The sequence below is a fragment of the Erigeron canadensis genome, chromosome 4 (genome assembly GCF_010389155.1).
Source record: "Erigeron canadensis isolate Cc75 chromosome 4, C_canadensis_v1, whole genome shotgun sequence".
Classification (NCBI taxonomy): domain Eukaryota; kingdom Viridiplantae; phylum Streptophyta; class Magnoliopsida; order Asterales; family Asteraceae; genus Erigeron; species Erigeron canadensis.
This window is the reverse complement of record NC_057764.1, coordinates 39211918-39228136: the sequence shown is the minus strand read 5'-3', so window position 1 is coordinate 39228136 and position 16219 is coordinate 39211918. Positions and strand designations below refer to the sequence as shown.

At 37.9% G+C, this 16219-nt stretch overlaps 2 protein-coding genes across 2 annotated transcripts; both read left to right on the top strand.

The window, feature by feature from the left end:
- Nucleotides 1-3175: 3175 nt before the first annotated feature.
- LOC122597577 lies at nt 3176-5203 on the top strand. Its single transcript, XM_043770154.1, has 2 exons — nt 3176-3508; nt 3557-5203. The coding sequence occupies exons 1-2, from the start codon at nt 3176-3178 to the stop codon at nt 5201-5203; spliced, it is 1980 nt and encodes a 659-aa protein (XP_043626089.1).
- Nucleotides 5204-14063: 8860 nt separating this feature from the next.
- LOC122597576 lies at nt 14064-14969 on the top strand. Its single transcript, XM_043770153.1, has one exon. It carries the CDS (start codon nt 14064-14066, stop codon nt 14967-14969), a length of 906 nt encoding a protein of 301 aa, XP_043626088.1.
- The last annotated feature ends 1250 nt before the right edge of the window (nt 14970-16219 follow it).

Below are 16219 nucleotides of genomic sequence, written 5' to 3'. Positions count from 1 at the left end.
TATATATATATATATTTTTTTTTCTTGAATGATGATTTTATTTGATAAAAGAAACTTTTTATATGAAGTTGGATGACAGTCTATCTTATTATTATGTATTCATATCATTATAAACTCGAAAATATTTATATGTGGTTTACCACAATCTTGTAACTGTAATATTATATCTCATAATTTGTTAGATTAACTTTTTATTTTTATCCATATAAGAGATTATAATAGAAAAAAATTGTTGACGTATCTTTTGTACTTTCATATACTTCATGATAATGGTTTATTTAAAATTTTCTGTTGAGGTTTGTACATGTATCTTTTGTACGCCCATATATTTTTTATTATTATTATAAAGGAAATTTTATATTGATTTTCAGGTTTCAACATTAAAATTTAAGTTTCAACAATTCATTAAAGCTATTTACATCAATAATTTATATTACTCGCCGCCGATACAATCGTCACCATCAGTCGCCACAACCACAACCGTTGTCACCGCCCTCACCATTAATCGACGTCGCCAACACCACCGTCGTCATTACATCGCCACCACCATCTCCACCTCCACAACCGTCGCACGCTACCACCAGGCGTTAGGCCACCGCCACCGCCATTACTGCCTGCATCAGACGGGTATCGTTCTAGTTTTCTTTAACATGAATGTGCTTTATAATCTTTAAATGCATATGATTTGAATGACTCGATCAATTTAACATGAATATTGTCAATTGTTGTTTGAAAGTTGCATATTAAACTACATCAACCTAATTGTAAAAAAAAAAATTTCATGTAAAATACAACATCAAACGTACATTTTAATTGTCCTATTTTAACTAGTCAAGTTTTTTTCTTTTTACTTTAACCATAAATATCTTTGTTTGTGTTATATATTAGTTCATGAAAGTTATATCAATGAAAAATATATCTAAAACTCAATAAATTCATATATGTTATATCAAGTGTTATCTACCACAAACAAAAATATTTACGGTCAAAGTTAAAAGAAAAGACTCAAAAAATCAAAATAGGCATAGGCGGATCCAGCTTATTAAAGGTGGGGGAGGATGAACCAGCTAAGTCAAGCCCAACACTACTAATTATAATGAACTATTTGGTATGACCCCAACCTAAAATACAAAATGAACCCAACCCAACTTGAAACAAACCCGTAGGCTTTTGGAAAAAGAAATGAAAATCCACTAATTAAGTAATTTAGGAGGGAAAAAAAAGACGTGCATTTTAGTATTTTAGTTTATAAGCTTTTGATTCACGTTTAATATTTGATTCACCTTTAATATAATGACGTTTGACGAACGAAACATAAAACAACTTATAAAGTGAGTCACATTTAATAATATTTGATTATTCAAATTTGGTATTGAACAGGTTTTTTTTTCTTCCGAATATTCAATCGGTATACGGCATTGAAACTTCACCGTATAATGGTGAAGCCTTGCACGTATCTTAGACAACAAGATGTTGACCATGGACCGTTAAAAATATTCAAAGGGAAAAACTCCAAGACTTGCCATCCTAAAGATCGAACTCAAGACCTTAGGTAAATCAGGAGTAACTCTAACCAGCTGGGCTAGTCATCATTAGCTGAACAAGGTTTATTAATCTCTAATTTTACTTCATATTATGTCAAAATTTTATAGATATTATAATGGTAAACTTATATTTATGAATTATTCCAAATTCTCAATTTTATTTGATATTTGGTCATAATTTTAAGAAACTTTGATTATTCTATTATAAATGTCATAACTTTATGAAGTTTTTATCATTCAACTGAAGTTGCCAGCTCAATTTTTTAAAGTTGTTTTTTATAAAACATTGTATGTTTTTTTAGTTATATTTATTTCTGTTTAACAACATATTATTCTATTCCTACTTTTTTGGTGTTGTTTGTATTGTATGTCGATTTTTTTGTTGTTTGAAAGTTGATTTTGGTGTTGTTTTGAGGCTTTTTAGGCAAAGCTATTCGACTAAGGAAGAAAAAAAATTTTCCCCCACCCTCTTAATTTTCTGGATCCACCACTGAAAATAGGACATTTAATATGAGACGGGGGAATATAGAATAGTACGGGAAAATAATTGATGGCGTATCCATATCACGCTACGAAAGGCCTGTCAAACGAACAAGTGCTAACTCGAATAAAGAAGAGAACCTGCGTGGGAAAGGCGCCCAGTTGGAAATAATACCCAAATAAAGAAGAGATTGCCTAAATCTTCTTCCCTAAAATAAGGACGATCAGTTCCAACTAATTTGGGAAGTTAAATCTATCCCTTTAATCATGGGAAAACCTATCTACAAGGAGGTTTTCATCCTCCTATGGACTCTCCTTCTTATCAACGATTCTTCCACTATAAAAAGAGACATAAAACCTTCACAAAAGCATACGAGAGAAAAAACACACACATTACACTTCGGCTTTGATTGGCGTAAAGAGGCTTACACTTTACCTTCGGGGAACCGCTAACAATCAAGCCACAAACCTTCCCCCATCAATCCCTAGCGCGATCCGGTGCACAAACATTGGCGCCATCCATGGGACCCCGCATTTTGATCCTGCAAAAAACACCATATAAACCAGTTTTTTGTACCGAATTAAGGCTAGGAAAATGGCTGACGTACCACCAGGTTTCGAATCGCAAGTTCAGCCCAACTGGAAACGAGCCTGTTGAGAACACCCCACCCACTTCTGGTCCAGCAATTGTAACACCTGTTGGCGATAATCGACAAACAGGTTCCCTCGTTGAAGGTGGCGCAGAGCGCGCTACTCAGATACCAGAAGGCAACGGTAGATTCTCACAGGGATCCCCGACAAGAAACCCAATGCTGTTTGACCCTGATTATATTATCAGAAATTACAATCATATTCGGCAAACCATGAGCCATCTTAAGAGAACTGGAGCACTAGGTAGCACCAGCAGGGTGCTAGATTTTGATGGCGAGACAGATGACGATTACGATGGAGAAACTCCACCAAGAGGGCTTCGAAGATATCCCAGAAATCCAAGATCTCGAGTCGGAGCCGGATACGGCTTTGACCTAGGTAGCGGGGGACTCGCACGTCAAGATCCTCGAAGTCAGTCACAAGGAGGAAGACCCGAGGGCTCCGGACCTAGGGACGTGCCCTCAGAAGGAAGGACTTAAGATGGCACCCGCACTAGGGGTATGGGACCTGAAGATCAGCGTCCCGAAGCACCTCGGGGACAGCCCGCTCTAGATCAAAATCCGCAGCACGCTACAGAAAATCCCGAAGGAAACAACAATGGCTCATCATGTGGTGTGCCTCAAAACCATAACATCCCTTCAGGGACAAACACAGGACCTACGGGCCAAACCTACCAGGCACCTTCGGGTTACACCTATCAAAGGCCTCCGGGACTAACCTTCACAGGACCTTCGGACCAAACGTATCAAGGCCCATATAACCAAGGATACACCGGGCAGGGTTATGGAAGCATGAGCGGCCCGCAGTATCATCCACAGCCATATGGCAATCAGGCGATGGGACCCCTACACCAGTATTTTGCACCCTAATTTGCAACACAGACCTTCGGGTCGGCACCAATTCCAAGACCATACGGGCTTCAGAACTGGGGGGCTCCAACGTACCAAAATGCCTTAGAATTCAGTTTGGTTGGAGGAAGCGTCGAAAACTCACCCTTCGTAGCCTGGATACAAAATTATCCTTTCCCGACAGACTTGAAATACCCTTCGCACCTTGGGACCTACAAAGGAAAAAGCGACCCGGATGATTTCCTGGAAGCATTCGAGGGAGTAGCTGAGATGAAAGCATGGAACGTACCCATTGCGTGCCGAATGTTTAGGTATGCTCTCGAAGGGGATGCCAGAGAATGGTTAAAAAGCGTAACGAAGGGGTCAATTGTTAGCTTTGATGACCTCAAGGAAAAATTTAGAGTCCGATTCAGTCAACAGAAGAAACACAAGAAAATCCAGGTGGCGGCCCACGGGATAAGACAAAGAGAGACAGAAAGCTGTAGATCATTTATCGACAGGTTTACCACTGAGACAGAGGATATAGTAGACCTCGCTGAGTCCCAAAGGATATCAGGACTAATTCATGGCCTTCAGCACAAACCGCTAGTAGAGATCTTATATAGGGATCTTCCAAATACTTATGAGCAGGTCCAAAAGAGAACGCATGTATTCTTAGATGCAAGAGAAATAGCTTCGAAGGGGGACAATAGTCCCCCACATGACAAAGAGGCTTCGGCAAAAAGGGGAAAATGGGGAAATGATAGGGAAAAACCTAAATATAGCCCGTACCAAAAGGAAGATAGGGGATTCCACAAGACTATTCTACCAGAACTGAATAAGACTCCAAAAGAAATCCTACTCACCGAAAGCGTGGCAAAGAATTTCTCCACACCACCCCGATTGAACCCAAGGAGCAGAAGAGACACTTCCAAATACTGTGAGTTTCACCAGGATTACGGTCATGATACTAACACCTGCTGGCAGCTAAAGAAGGCCATAGAAGAAGCTATTAGTGAAGGAAATCTGGCACACCTGGTTAAAAGTGTGAGGCAGCAAAACCCCAAAAAAGAGGATGAACAAAGAGAAAAGAGAAAAGGCCCAGAAAAAACTATCTATGCTATTTTAAAGAAAAAACCTGTGGAAAAGCGCCCATTCCCAAAGATGTACCGGGGCGATGTAAGCAATATCTCATTTCCTTCAACATACAAGGTCTTCCATGACCCACTGTTAATCACTGCCATGTTGGAAATATCAGAAGTTAAGGAGATAATGGTAGACACAGGGAGTGAATGTAATGTGTTATACGAGCAGGCGTTCTGGAAGTTACACCCTGTGTCACGAATGAACCTCAAAAGGACAGAAGCTTCGGTACAAGGGTACTCCGGAGAAACAGGTAATCCCATGGGAAAGCTATCAGTTAAAATGACTATCGGAGAGGGAAGGTGGAAGCAAACTGAGAAAATCAGTTTTCTGGTAGTCAGTAGAACTTCCCCGTTTCAGGCAATCCTGGGAAGACCCGGGATACAAAAGTTTGAAATGATCTCATCCGTCATTCATGGCATGATCAAGTACCAATCGGACAGAGGCATCGGAACCTTAGTAACAAAGAACAAGAAGCTATCTGAGGAAGGCCAGGATGGACCCCGTTACTTGACATCGAGTGAAGGACTTTACCTAGGTCGTATGGATGGATACTAAGCCACCTACTGAAGACAAGGCAATTTTAGTAAGGAAAAACCTTTTTTATTAATTATTATCTTTTATTTTGAAAAGCCTAGAGGATATGGTATATAACATCAAATATATTATTAAATAAAGGCTTATATTCCTTTTATTTGTGTATCTCTCCTCGTATTTAAATAGAAGTGCATAGATTTGCGCATAAATTTAAAAACACACAAGGAAAAAGAGACACAACATTAATTCGCATACAATGCAAAAAGAAAATGGGGACGCCCATAAATATATAAAAAAATCTCCGGAGAAAATTGCAAACGTCCGCCACAACGGACGTTGATATGTAAAGCATGCTAAGACGGTTCTCAAACCGCACGTAGCATAAAGTACCTTGCTACGCATAGGTGGTTCCCAAACCATTTATAGCAAAATATAACTTGCTAGCCGATAAAAAAGGGTTTTGGTTCTTAAACCATGTAAAGGTAAAATGGTTCTCAAACCATGGAAAGATAAAATGGTTCCCAAACCATGTAAGAAAAATTTTTCTTTTATGAAAAATTATATAAAAACAAATGGTTCTCAAACCATATAAAAATGGTATATAACACCATATAACGGTTCGCAGACAGTGTAGCACAAATGTAATCTGCTGCAAGTATTTATGCATATATAGCATAAATAGGACTTGGTAAAAGACTGTAGATATAAGTCATAACTACCCTGCATTATATTCACAGATGCAACACTATAGGAGCTGCACAAAATATTCATAAACACAGCCATATAAGGCTGTCAAGAGATGATAATTGTTTTAAAACCATAGGCACCATAGTTAAAGAAAAGGATGAAATTGTCTGAGTTGGCACACATGCCAAATACCAAGGCACACAGGCCTGATCACTGGGGTCCTTCATGGTCTTCCGGTTGAATCACATCAGGAGCAATCTTGAGCAAGTCTTCAACAACAGCATGGGGGTCAGCAACAACCTTCTCCAAGAAAGGAAAAACAACTTCCTTCCACTTATGATCAGCCACCTCCAGCTCATGAGAGGCATTGGGGACAAAATCACCCCTGTAGGTCAGGTCACACTTTCCCTCGGCCGAAAACTCCTCCAACACAGTGGACCTCTCATCAGCCCTCTCAGCAGAGGTCAAATCACCCAACAACTGCCCAACCTCATCGCTATAAAGCAAAGACTTGCTAACATACGGGATCACCTCAGTCACTACCCTTGCTCTGTCAACCTTCAGCAAATCAACCTTATCACGCAGCAAACGGCTACTTTCCTTTTCTTGATTAATTTCTTTTTGGAGTTTGGCCAAAGACTCTTCATGAACAACGACGTCTGCCTTCAACATGTTCAGCTGTTGCCTCAAACTCTGAACCAGATCGGATGCTTCAACAGTGGTCACTAACCTGGCCTCCCTGGCTTTCAACTCCTCAATAGTGGCTGTCAACGAATGCACCTCCAAACTCTTAGATCTAAGATCAACGGCCATCCTGGAAAAACGCCTAGCAGCAACAACATCAAGATAAGCATGGAACTGGCGATCTTTTTTGAAAACCTTCAAGAAAGTCTCATTATCCATATTGTCAATTTTCTTCACATCCTCAGCATTCATATTGTCACCATTCAGCCAATTCAGAATTTCTTGATCATGTAAAGCTGCAAAAGGGAAAAGCCAAACAAGATTTTTGGGGAAAATACAAGAATGTCAGGAAATTAAAGCTATTAAAAAACATAGCTATTGAAAGAGAAAAATGACAACAAAACAGGATGGGAAAAAGAAGATACCAGTCTTAGGGGAAGAGGGCTTGCGGAACTCAAAATCCTTTACTTCATCACCTACTTTCCTTCTTTTCAATCGACCTGCAACAGACTGAGGGACACTTGCACTTGGAGTTGACTTCTTCTTCTTCTTATCAGTAGCAGACACTTCAAGAACTTCAACATCAGAGTAATCCACATTCAGGATTGGTGGATTTGCAGAACTTTGCACCTCAGGATTGTCATTATGAACGCCAGAAGGAGCATCAGCAGTACCACTCCCCTGTCCTTCAATGCGAGGCACAACAGTAACCTCCTTTACTCCCTTCCTTACAAATTTCCTAAAAGTCATATCTGCAAAAACAAATATCAAAAACTAAATATTAACAAAAAAGGAGGTAAAAAGGATGATGTGATACTTAACATCAATATTCACACCACCAGGCAGAGATGGTATCAGTTTGGCTTTATACAAAACAACATCAGGATATGCTACAACTGTTATGGGATGCAACCAAATTTCTCGACACAATGTATCAACGGCATAGTCTGGGAAAGGGTTGTCATATTTGGCGTGGACACACAGTAACTTTTTATCGGTGACAGACTCGTATTCCTTAGGAATCAACGATGATTTCATGAAAACAAATTGACTTTTCCAGTCACGAATATCTAAACCACCCCTCTTAAAACAACCCGCCTTGGAACGATTGCCTACTGTAGCCCAATCACCAGAGGGGCAAGTTTGAACAAAGTACCTAAACAAATCTAATGACGGCTCTCCACTATAGGCCCTACACATCACCTCAAAAGCAATAATCCTAAATAAACCTAAAGGAGTGATGGTGGAGATATGGATTTCAAAGAAGTCAAGGACTTCAAGCATAAAAGCAGAAAAGGGGTATCTAACATTACCCTCAGATACTGACTGTAAATAAAAACCTACATACCCGTCAGGGGGGTCAAAACGGTGTCACCGTCAGAAGGTATTTTAAACAAAGATGTTTTGCCAGGAAAGAACTTATCAACAAAAGCAGTTAGCTTTGATCGAATAACGGTGGACTCAGTAATTTTTATACCCTCTTTCGACATCAGAACAGAGAAACGATGAACAAAAATAGAAGAATTAAAGGGAAGGAATGGCGTACCTACTGCGATGACCGGAGATGACAGGTTCGGAAAACCCTAGAAAAAAAGGGATTTTGTTTTGAAAAAATAAACAGGTGGAAGTCGAAAATAAAATCAAAAAAAAAAAGATGAAAATCGGCTTTATATGGAAGGCTGCATGCTAATCAGGGCCGTCGAAATCGTGCCTTGAGATACGCGCCGAACTACCACTTTTAAATACTAATTAACACCTTTCAAATCAAGGGATTAATTCGGAATCAGAAAAATTGCAAGGAAGTCCCTGGAAAACATCAATATTTATAAAGTATAGTCCAAGGGAATGTTTATTTGGCAAAAATCATCCCCTTGGACTGGGGGGCTTGATGGCGTATCCATATCACGCTACGAAAGGCCTGTCAAACGAACAAGTGCTAACCCGCAGCGTTACGAAGGAACCTGCGTGGGAAAGGCGCTCAGCTGGAAATAATACCCAAATAAAGAAGAGATTGCCTAAATCTCTTCTTCCCTAAAATAAGGACGATCAGTTCCAACTAATTTGGAAAGCTAAATCTATCCCTTTAATCATGGGAAAACCTATCTACAAGGAGGTTTTCATCCTCCTATGGACTCTCCTTCCTATCAACGATTCTTCCACTATAAAAAGAGACATAAAACCTTCACAAAAGCATACGAGAGAAAAAACACACACATTACACTCCGGCTTTGATTGGCGTAAAGAGGCTTACACTCTACCTTCGGAGAACCGCTAACAATCAAGCCACAAACCTTCCCCCATCAATCCCTAGCGCGATCCGGTGCACAAACAATAATCACATACCATCTAAGCCTCAAGACATACATATGGATCCATACTAAACAATAAACCTTACACAAAATATATTAGTTATCAACAACCATTACCTTGATCAGTAGTCAGTACAAGCCGAAAATACGTACTCTTGCAACTACATATACAACTATACTCATCCAAGTCTTTTAATCACAATCATTCAAGTAAACATGCTTAATTTATAGTATGACATTTCCTCATCATACTACAAACCATGTAAGCACCGTAGTAAGAGTTTATATTACATTAATGTTTCTTATTAGTTTGACAAAATTCAAGTGTTTAACATGATTTTCTCGATTTTGACGGATGGAAGCACAAAACGAGAAACGTGATTTCTTGATTTCGACGGGTCAATATGTTATTAAATCACTTAAAAAATATTAATTAGATATACACTATGTTAGTTTTATATACTTTTAATGCATCAAAATGAAGTTCTTAAGTGCGGGGAAGGAAGTAGAAAGGTCTTTTTCAGGGTTTGGGTTATTGTGGTTCATGGGAGTGGTGGTCCGGGTTTTTCACCAATGCTACGGTAGCAAACATCACATACCAATGAAAGAGTTGTACCAATTAAAGAGTTAGAGGAAGGAAAGAAACAATACAGCCGCAACACCTATCCATGGGTAGAAAACTATGATTTGTTTGGTAATACTGTCATGTTATTTTTATTTTCGGGGATGTATGTATATAAATGAGTCTGTATTTATATATATATGTAATATAGTAAAGAAAAGGAATAAAAACAAGACGGTCAAACGGGGCAAAATGTCAAGAGTACCCCTCACGTGGGTAGCATGTGGGGGATTTAACGGAGGATAGATGACGGTCTACTGGTCAAAGAACTATACGTGAACCTTTGTTGAAATTATGGAAATATCTCAACGAAATTTATACGGCCGTTTATATATGATCTAAAAAGGGTCACACACGAAGAACAATGAAAGGCTAATTGAACTTGTAAAAATATGTAAAATATAAGAAGTTTCCAAAAATAGATTTGGAAATGATTTTCGTGTCGAAACCGCGTATCGAGTGAAAATCGGATCGGAAACCTAAGCACCATGGACCAATCCATTTGATCATGGACCAAACAAATTTGGCCCATGGAGATGCCCATAGGGTGGTCACGAACTTAAGGAAGGGAGGGAGAAGGAAACTTGGTTTCCTTATCCCACATTTCAAAGAAGGAAACCTAAGGGTTTTATATGCCTATATAAAGAACCTTAATCTCTCTTGAATCCTTGCACCTAAATTTGGACCATCTCCTCCTTGTGGAAGTTGAATTCACCTGGCATCCTTGTTAGGGTTTTCGGTTTTACACATTATATATACTTTATATATTTAATATATATATTTTATATATAGGGTAGAGATCCAGAAAGAAGGTTCTTAAGTAGAGAAGGTTCGTTTTTTATTTTTTTAAGCTTGTTTTTTTGATTTTTTTTCACTTTTTTTTAATTAATTCAATGGATAAAAAAATAAATAAAAATAAAAAAATTCTGACCCAAGTTAGTAAGTTATACATGTAAGGGTACGGTACGGGTTTCGCCCTTAAGGATATTAATAAGGGGTAGCTGGTAGGAGTGATAGGTCATAGAGGGTGATAGGTCATAGGGGGTGATCGGTGATGAGGTGATCTACCTAACGGGCTTCGCCCTTAGCTATCAAGGCTCCGCCATAAGCTGAGAGGCTTCGCCTATATCTTACGGGCTACGCCCTTTAGAAAAAAAATATTTTTAAATTTTTTTAAAAGTTTTATATGGAATAAGTTAATTAAAGAGAGAATGAAAAAGGTGAAAAAAAAGTTCAAAAAAATTTTTTTTTTTAAAAATCAAAAACGAACCTCATCCTATATATATATATATAAGGTACCTTCTCGTTTGATTTCTATCCTATATATATATATACTAAATAACAAGAAAAGTATATATACTAAATAACAAGAAAAGGTAAGTTTCCTTATCTTTTATTATTATAATATATTTATTATATGGCATGTAAATCCCATAAACATGTGTATCATATCTTGTACCCAAATAATTAGGGTATCCCCCTAAAACCCTAACTTATCCCCCAAGATAAGTTTTCCCTATAAATAGAGGTCATCCCCTCACGAATAGGTATAAGTTCTTTCTACGAGATACTAAGCCATTCACCCGAACACCAAAGGTGGTCGTCTTCTCTACGGAGTCGTCCATCGCCAACACAAACACACCCGATCTTGTGGCGTTAGGCTTCACAAAGCTTTACACCGATAGGGAATCGCCAACGAATCGGTTAAAAAACCTCACCTTGTTGGATCGGAGGACCGTACGGTTCTTTGATTCATCAAATTGGCGCCATCCGTGGGACTATATTCTACACGTCCTACCTCTACTGCCGGGTTAGATCTCCGACAATTAACGCTCATAAAATCCAACGGTGTCGATTAAGATAAACCCTAATATATATGCCACCGGTGAAGCCTCGTCCTGGACGAAGTCTTGTGTGAATTATCGCAAGACGATTCTTTGCGACCAAACGATCAACAAAGCCTATGCTGTGATAATCATGAACAAATTAACCTCCGATCTTGTGGCATTAAGCTTCACAAAGCTTTACACCGATAGAGAATCGCCAACGAATCGGTAAACCTTGGCGACAGAAGGATCAATAAGAACACATCTTGTGCTAATTTTCACAGACGGAGTCTTGGTGACAAGGCGAATCTTGTGCATATTTTTAGGATAGTCTTGAAAGGAAAAACAACCAGCTTCCGCGAATTTGAAGACGTTCATGATCTTCGAGTAAGCTTTTATTTGTTTATTTTTAGTAGTCTAATGCGATCTTCTACAGATAGAATCTCCCAACAGACTGGGGGGCTTGATGATGTACCCCTCCGGAGCTCTATCTCCGGAGGTAAATCTGCCAGAATTATGGAGCTCATCCGTCAGAACGGAGCTCCGTCAAATATAGAGGCAATCTCTTATTTTCTTCCTCCTAAAGAAAAGGTAAGTTTCCTTATCTTTTATTATTATAATATATTTATTATACGGCATGTAAATCCCATAAACATGTCTACCATATCTTGCACCCAAATAATTAGGATATCCCCCTAAAACCCTAACTTATCCCCAAGATAAGTTTTCCCTATAAATAGAGGTCATCCCCTCACGAATAGGCATAAGTTCTTTCCACGAGATACTAAGCCATTCACCCGAACACCAAAGGTGGTCGTCTTCTCTACGGAGTCGTCCATCGCCAAAACAAACACACCCGATCTTGTAGCGTTAAGCTTCACAAAGCTTTACACCGATAGGGAATCGCCAACGAATCGGTTAAAAACCCTCCCCTTGTTGGATCGGAGGACCTTACGGTTCTTTGATTCATCAACTAGCAACTAGCTAGTCTTGAAGATTTGTTCGTGTGTGTGCACCTCTTAAGGAGTTCTACACTTGGGCTCTTAGTTCGTGGCTAGGTGTTCATGTTCGGTTCGAGGCTCACGAGGAGGCGTCGACTTTAGCTAGCCGACTTTTAGGGTTTTGCACGCTAAAAGGTTAGTGTTTTTCGTTCTATTTATTTATGTTTATCTATTTTAGTTTGCTACATTTGCATGCATGTTAGATCCTTGGCTTTGATTATAAATAAGAATTAAATTAGATTTAATTGTTTTGTTAATTATTCCGCTTTAATTAATGGTATTTATCTTTATACGATTAAACTAGATTAATTGTCTAAACGAATTAATCATATTAATTCGTTTGTATAAAGATTAATGATTGTTAATTATGAGCGTTCCTGGTTTTACAAAACATGATTTAATTAATACCAAATTGTTTTTGAATTCAAATAACTAACCGTTTTAATTATTTACAAATGATACCACACATGTTTTAATAATGACTTTGATAAACTTGCAGAAATAGAACGTTCATTGTAGACCCAAATAGTTTGTGCAATTAACGGAATTCCAACAACCTTATCCTCTTATAAAGGACTGTAGTGATGTTTTGGATTAGAAAGGATGAAAAATGATTGTTTTGATGAACCACATGGACGACCTATGTCCTTTACTCTAATAAGAAAAAATGAAAATATGGTGTGTGTTTGAGCTTTTGTTGTTGCGTGTTTGTTTCTCTATCTGCGTGTTTGTTTCTCTATCTGCCCAAGCAGCCCCTTTTTCTTTCATCATCTAATAATAGAAGCAGCTCCCCAAATGAATTTTTCAATTGTCTAGTTTAGACCTCTTTGCTTTCTCTTTTTCTTTTGTGCGCCCCCCTCTTTTTTTTTCACAACAACAATCCTTTAAAGTTGAAACCATTTTTAATTAATAAAGTTGAGAATCTTGATCATTGGATTAAAAAATAAAGATTAAGATTCAAAAATCATCACTAAATCTTTACCTTTAATTTTAATTTAAGGGTAAAATTCCTTCAATAACTAAATATAAATGGCGTGAAATTGAATGTAGCAAAGACCAATCTTAACAGCCGTTATGAAATCTGCTACAAGTTTGGTCTTGTTTCTGATGGGCGTTAAGTGTTGTAGTGAATCTGCTGCAATTCTGGTCCTTTTCCTGACGAGAGTTTCTGGGAACGTTGTAGTTCTAATCCTTTTTCTAATGCTTTAGACAAATTTTGAACCACTCCATTCGTATGCATTTAAAAGTCCGATTTTGATTACAAAAGCATCATTTAGCTCCAAATCCATGTTTTAACAAAATACCAACAAAATAGCTTATGCAAATACTAAGTGAGTATTTTAATACGAATATAGACAAAAAAAAAATGCAAACTAATAAAAGATATTAGCCAACTGTCAATATGCAAAAACATGTATAATTTGGCCAATATGAAGCATGTCATTAAGGCCTCTCCCTAAGGCTTCTTCGGCAGCCTCTTCGAAGGCTCATCGACGAAGACTCCATAGGGAGCACCTCATCGACACCAGTTCTTCGTCCCATTTTGTCCTTCCACCGATGAGCATTGACGAGGGAGGAGCGGGCCAACGGCTAGTTTTGCTTTTTTTTTCTTTTAACAAACGACTAAAAGCTTAAAAAAAAAACCTCCACTATAAAAACCAACTTCTATTCAACTATTCACATCTCATTCACTTCTTTCCACTCATATAGTTTTATACAAAACAACACACACTCTATACATTTTCACTAAATATGTCGAGTTCTGACGAAGAATCAGTTTCATACATTAGTAAGTATACAATAGATGCCGAAATGTTAAACACTTTCGTTACTTTAATTGAAGAAGAAGAAGTTGAACCAGAAGCAGAAGCAGAGAGCTCGAGAATGGCAATCAAACCAAAAATACTAAGAAGAACAATACCCATAAACCATGTGGAAGCCACCACACGTTTATATAATCATTACTTTGCCCCGCAACCCGTTTACCCAGCCGATTATTTTAGAAGGCGTTTTCGAATGCCCAAAGAAATGTTTCTTCATATAGTCAACGATATACATCACTTTAACGCCATACAACCATTACCAAAACACTTTGCATTCTTCCACAACGCTCCAACTGACGTTGTGGGTCACCCGACGTTAAATATTTTTCAAAAATGTACTTCCGCTATACGCCACCTGGCTTATGCTTTTGCTGCCGACCAGTTAGATGAATACCTTGAAATGGGTTCTCAAACGTCTGTCGATTCGTTGAACTACTTCTGCAAATGTGTTGTTCAGTTATATCACTCAGAGTTTTTGAGAAAACCGACACAAGAAGATGTTAACCGCGTGACCGCTAAATACAAGGCGGTGCACAGTTTTCCGGGTATGCTTGGAAGCGTTGATTGTATGCATTGGGCTTGGAGAAACTGCCCAACGGCATGGCAATGCCAATACACTCGTGGTGACAAAGGACATCAGACGATTATGCTTGAAGCGGTTGCTTCATATGATTTGTGGATTTGGCATGCTTACTTTGGACCTGCCGGTTCGAACAACGACATCAACGTCCTTAATGAATCTGACTTGTTCCACCAGCTTCTCCAAGATAAAGCTCCTGCGGTAGATTTCACCGTTAATGGCCAACAGTTTACAAAAGGGTTATTATCTAGCTGATGGTATCTATCCAGAATGAGCTACATTTGTCAAGTCTTTCAAGTGTCCCATGGACCTTAAGACCAGTAAATCCAAACGCTTCCAAGAGTCTGCAAGAAAAGACGTGGAGCGTGCTTTTGGGGTACTTCAAGGTCGATGGAGAATCCTTCAACAGGGTGCGCGTCCATTAAGTATTAACAAAATTAAACGCATCATGTACTCTTGTGTGCTGTTGCACAACATGGTCGTTGAATATAACGGGCGTGCAATTAGTCCTTTGGATTTGGAGCTAATTCCCGATACCCCGCCAACGCGTTCTTGGGACGAACGTGTTGACATTCACTTACGTATGACAGGTGAATTACAACCATCTAAGAGGTGCCCTAGTCGAGCATATTTGGAACTTGCCGGAAAACCAATGTGAACGTTGAGTGTAGTTTTTTTTTAATTGTGTTTTTTACTTAATAAATGTAATGTATTTTTTTTAAATAAATGTAATGTGTTTTTTTTAATTAATGTAATGTGTTTTTTTTTAATAAATGTACTATGCTTTTTTAATATTTAATTTTAAATAAATATTGAATTATTTATTTTTTTATGTAAATATAAAATAAAATAAATAAAATGTGTGGAAGAGGGGTTATAGGGAGTGATTGTGGAAGAGGTGGATGAAGGGAGAGAAAAGCTGATGTGGCAGTGTGAAAGAGGGTTTGCTTAGGGAGAGGCCTAAGTATCTCTGTTATATAAATATTTTAAAAGATATCGCAAAAGATTTAATTAATATACATATCTTTGTAATAACTTTTGATACAAAATATTTTTTAAAATAATAGTGATCAAATTTCAAGGTGTCTTATATAACTACTAATTATATTATAAGTGATAATGATAACTTAATATGTTTGGCCCGTCTTACGCAACAGATAATCTAATTAATATAAAAACGTATTCAAACCATTAGTAATCGTTATGGTTGCTTCTAACCTTCTAATACTAAAAAAAAGAATGTAAAAGTGATATAATAGTCATTTTCCAACATTTTATATATTTATTTGTAAATGTAAAACATTATCAACTATAAATATTTTAGTAGTTTTTTATATATTGCTTAGCATAATATGGGGAATAATAATCTAATTATATTATGTGAATGTTTGGTAAGAGTTTTTTTAACGGTTTTTCAGAGCTTAAAAATCCAACCTGGAAAAATACATGTAAGGGCCTTTTGCTCTAAAACACCTTTAGGAAAAAAAGAGTTAGAGAGAGAAAAC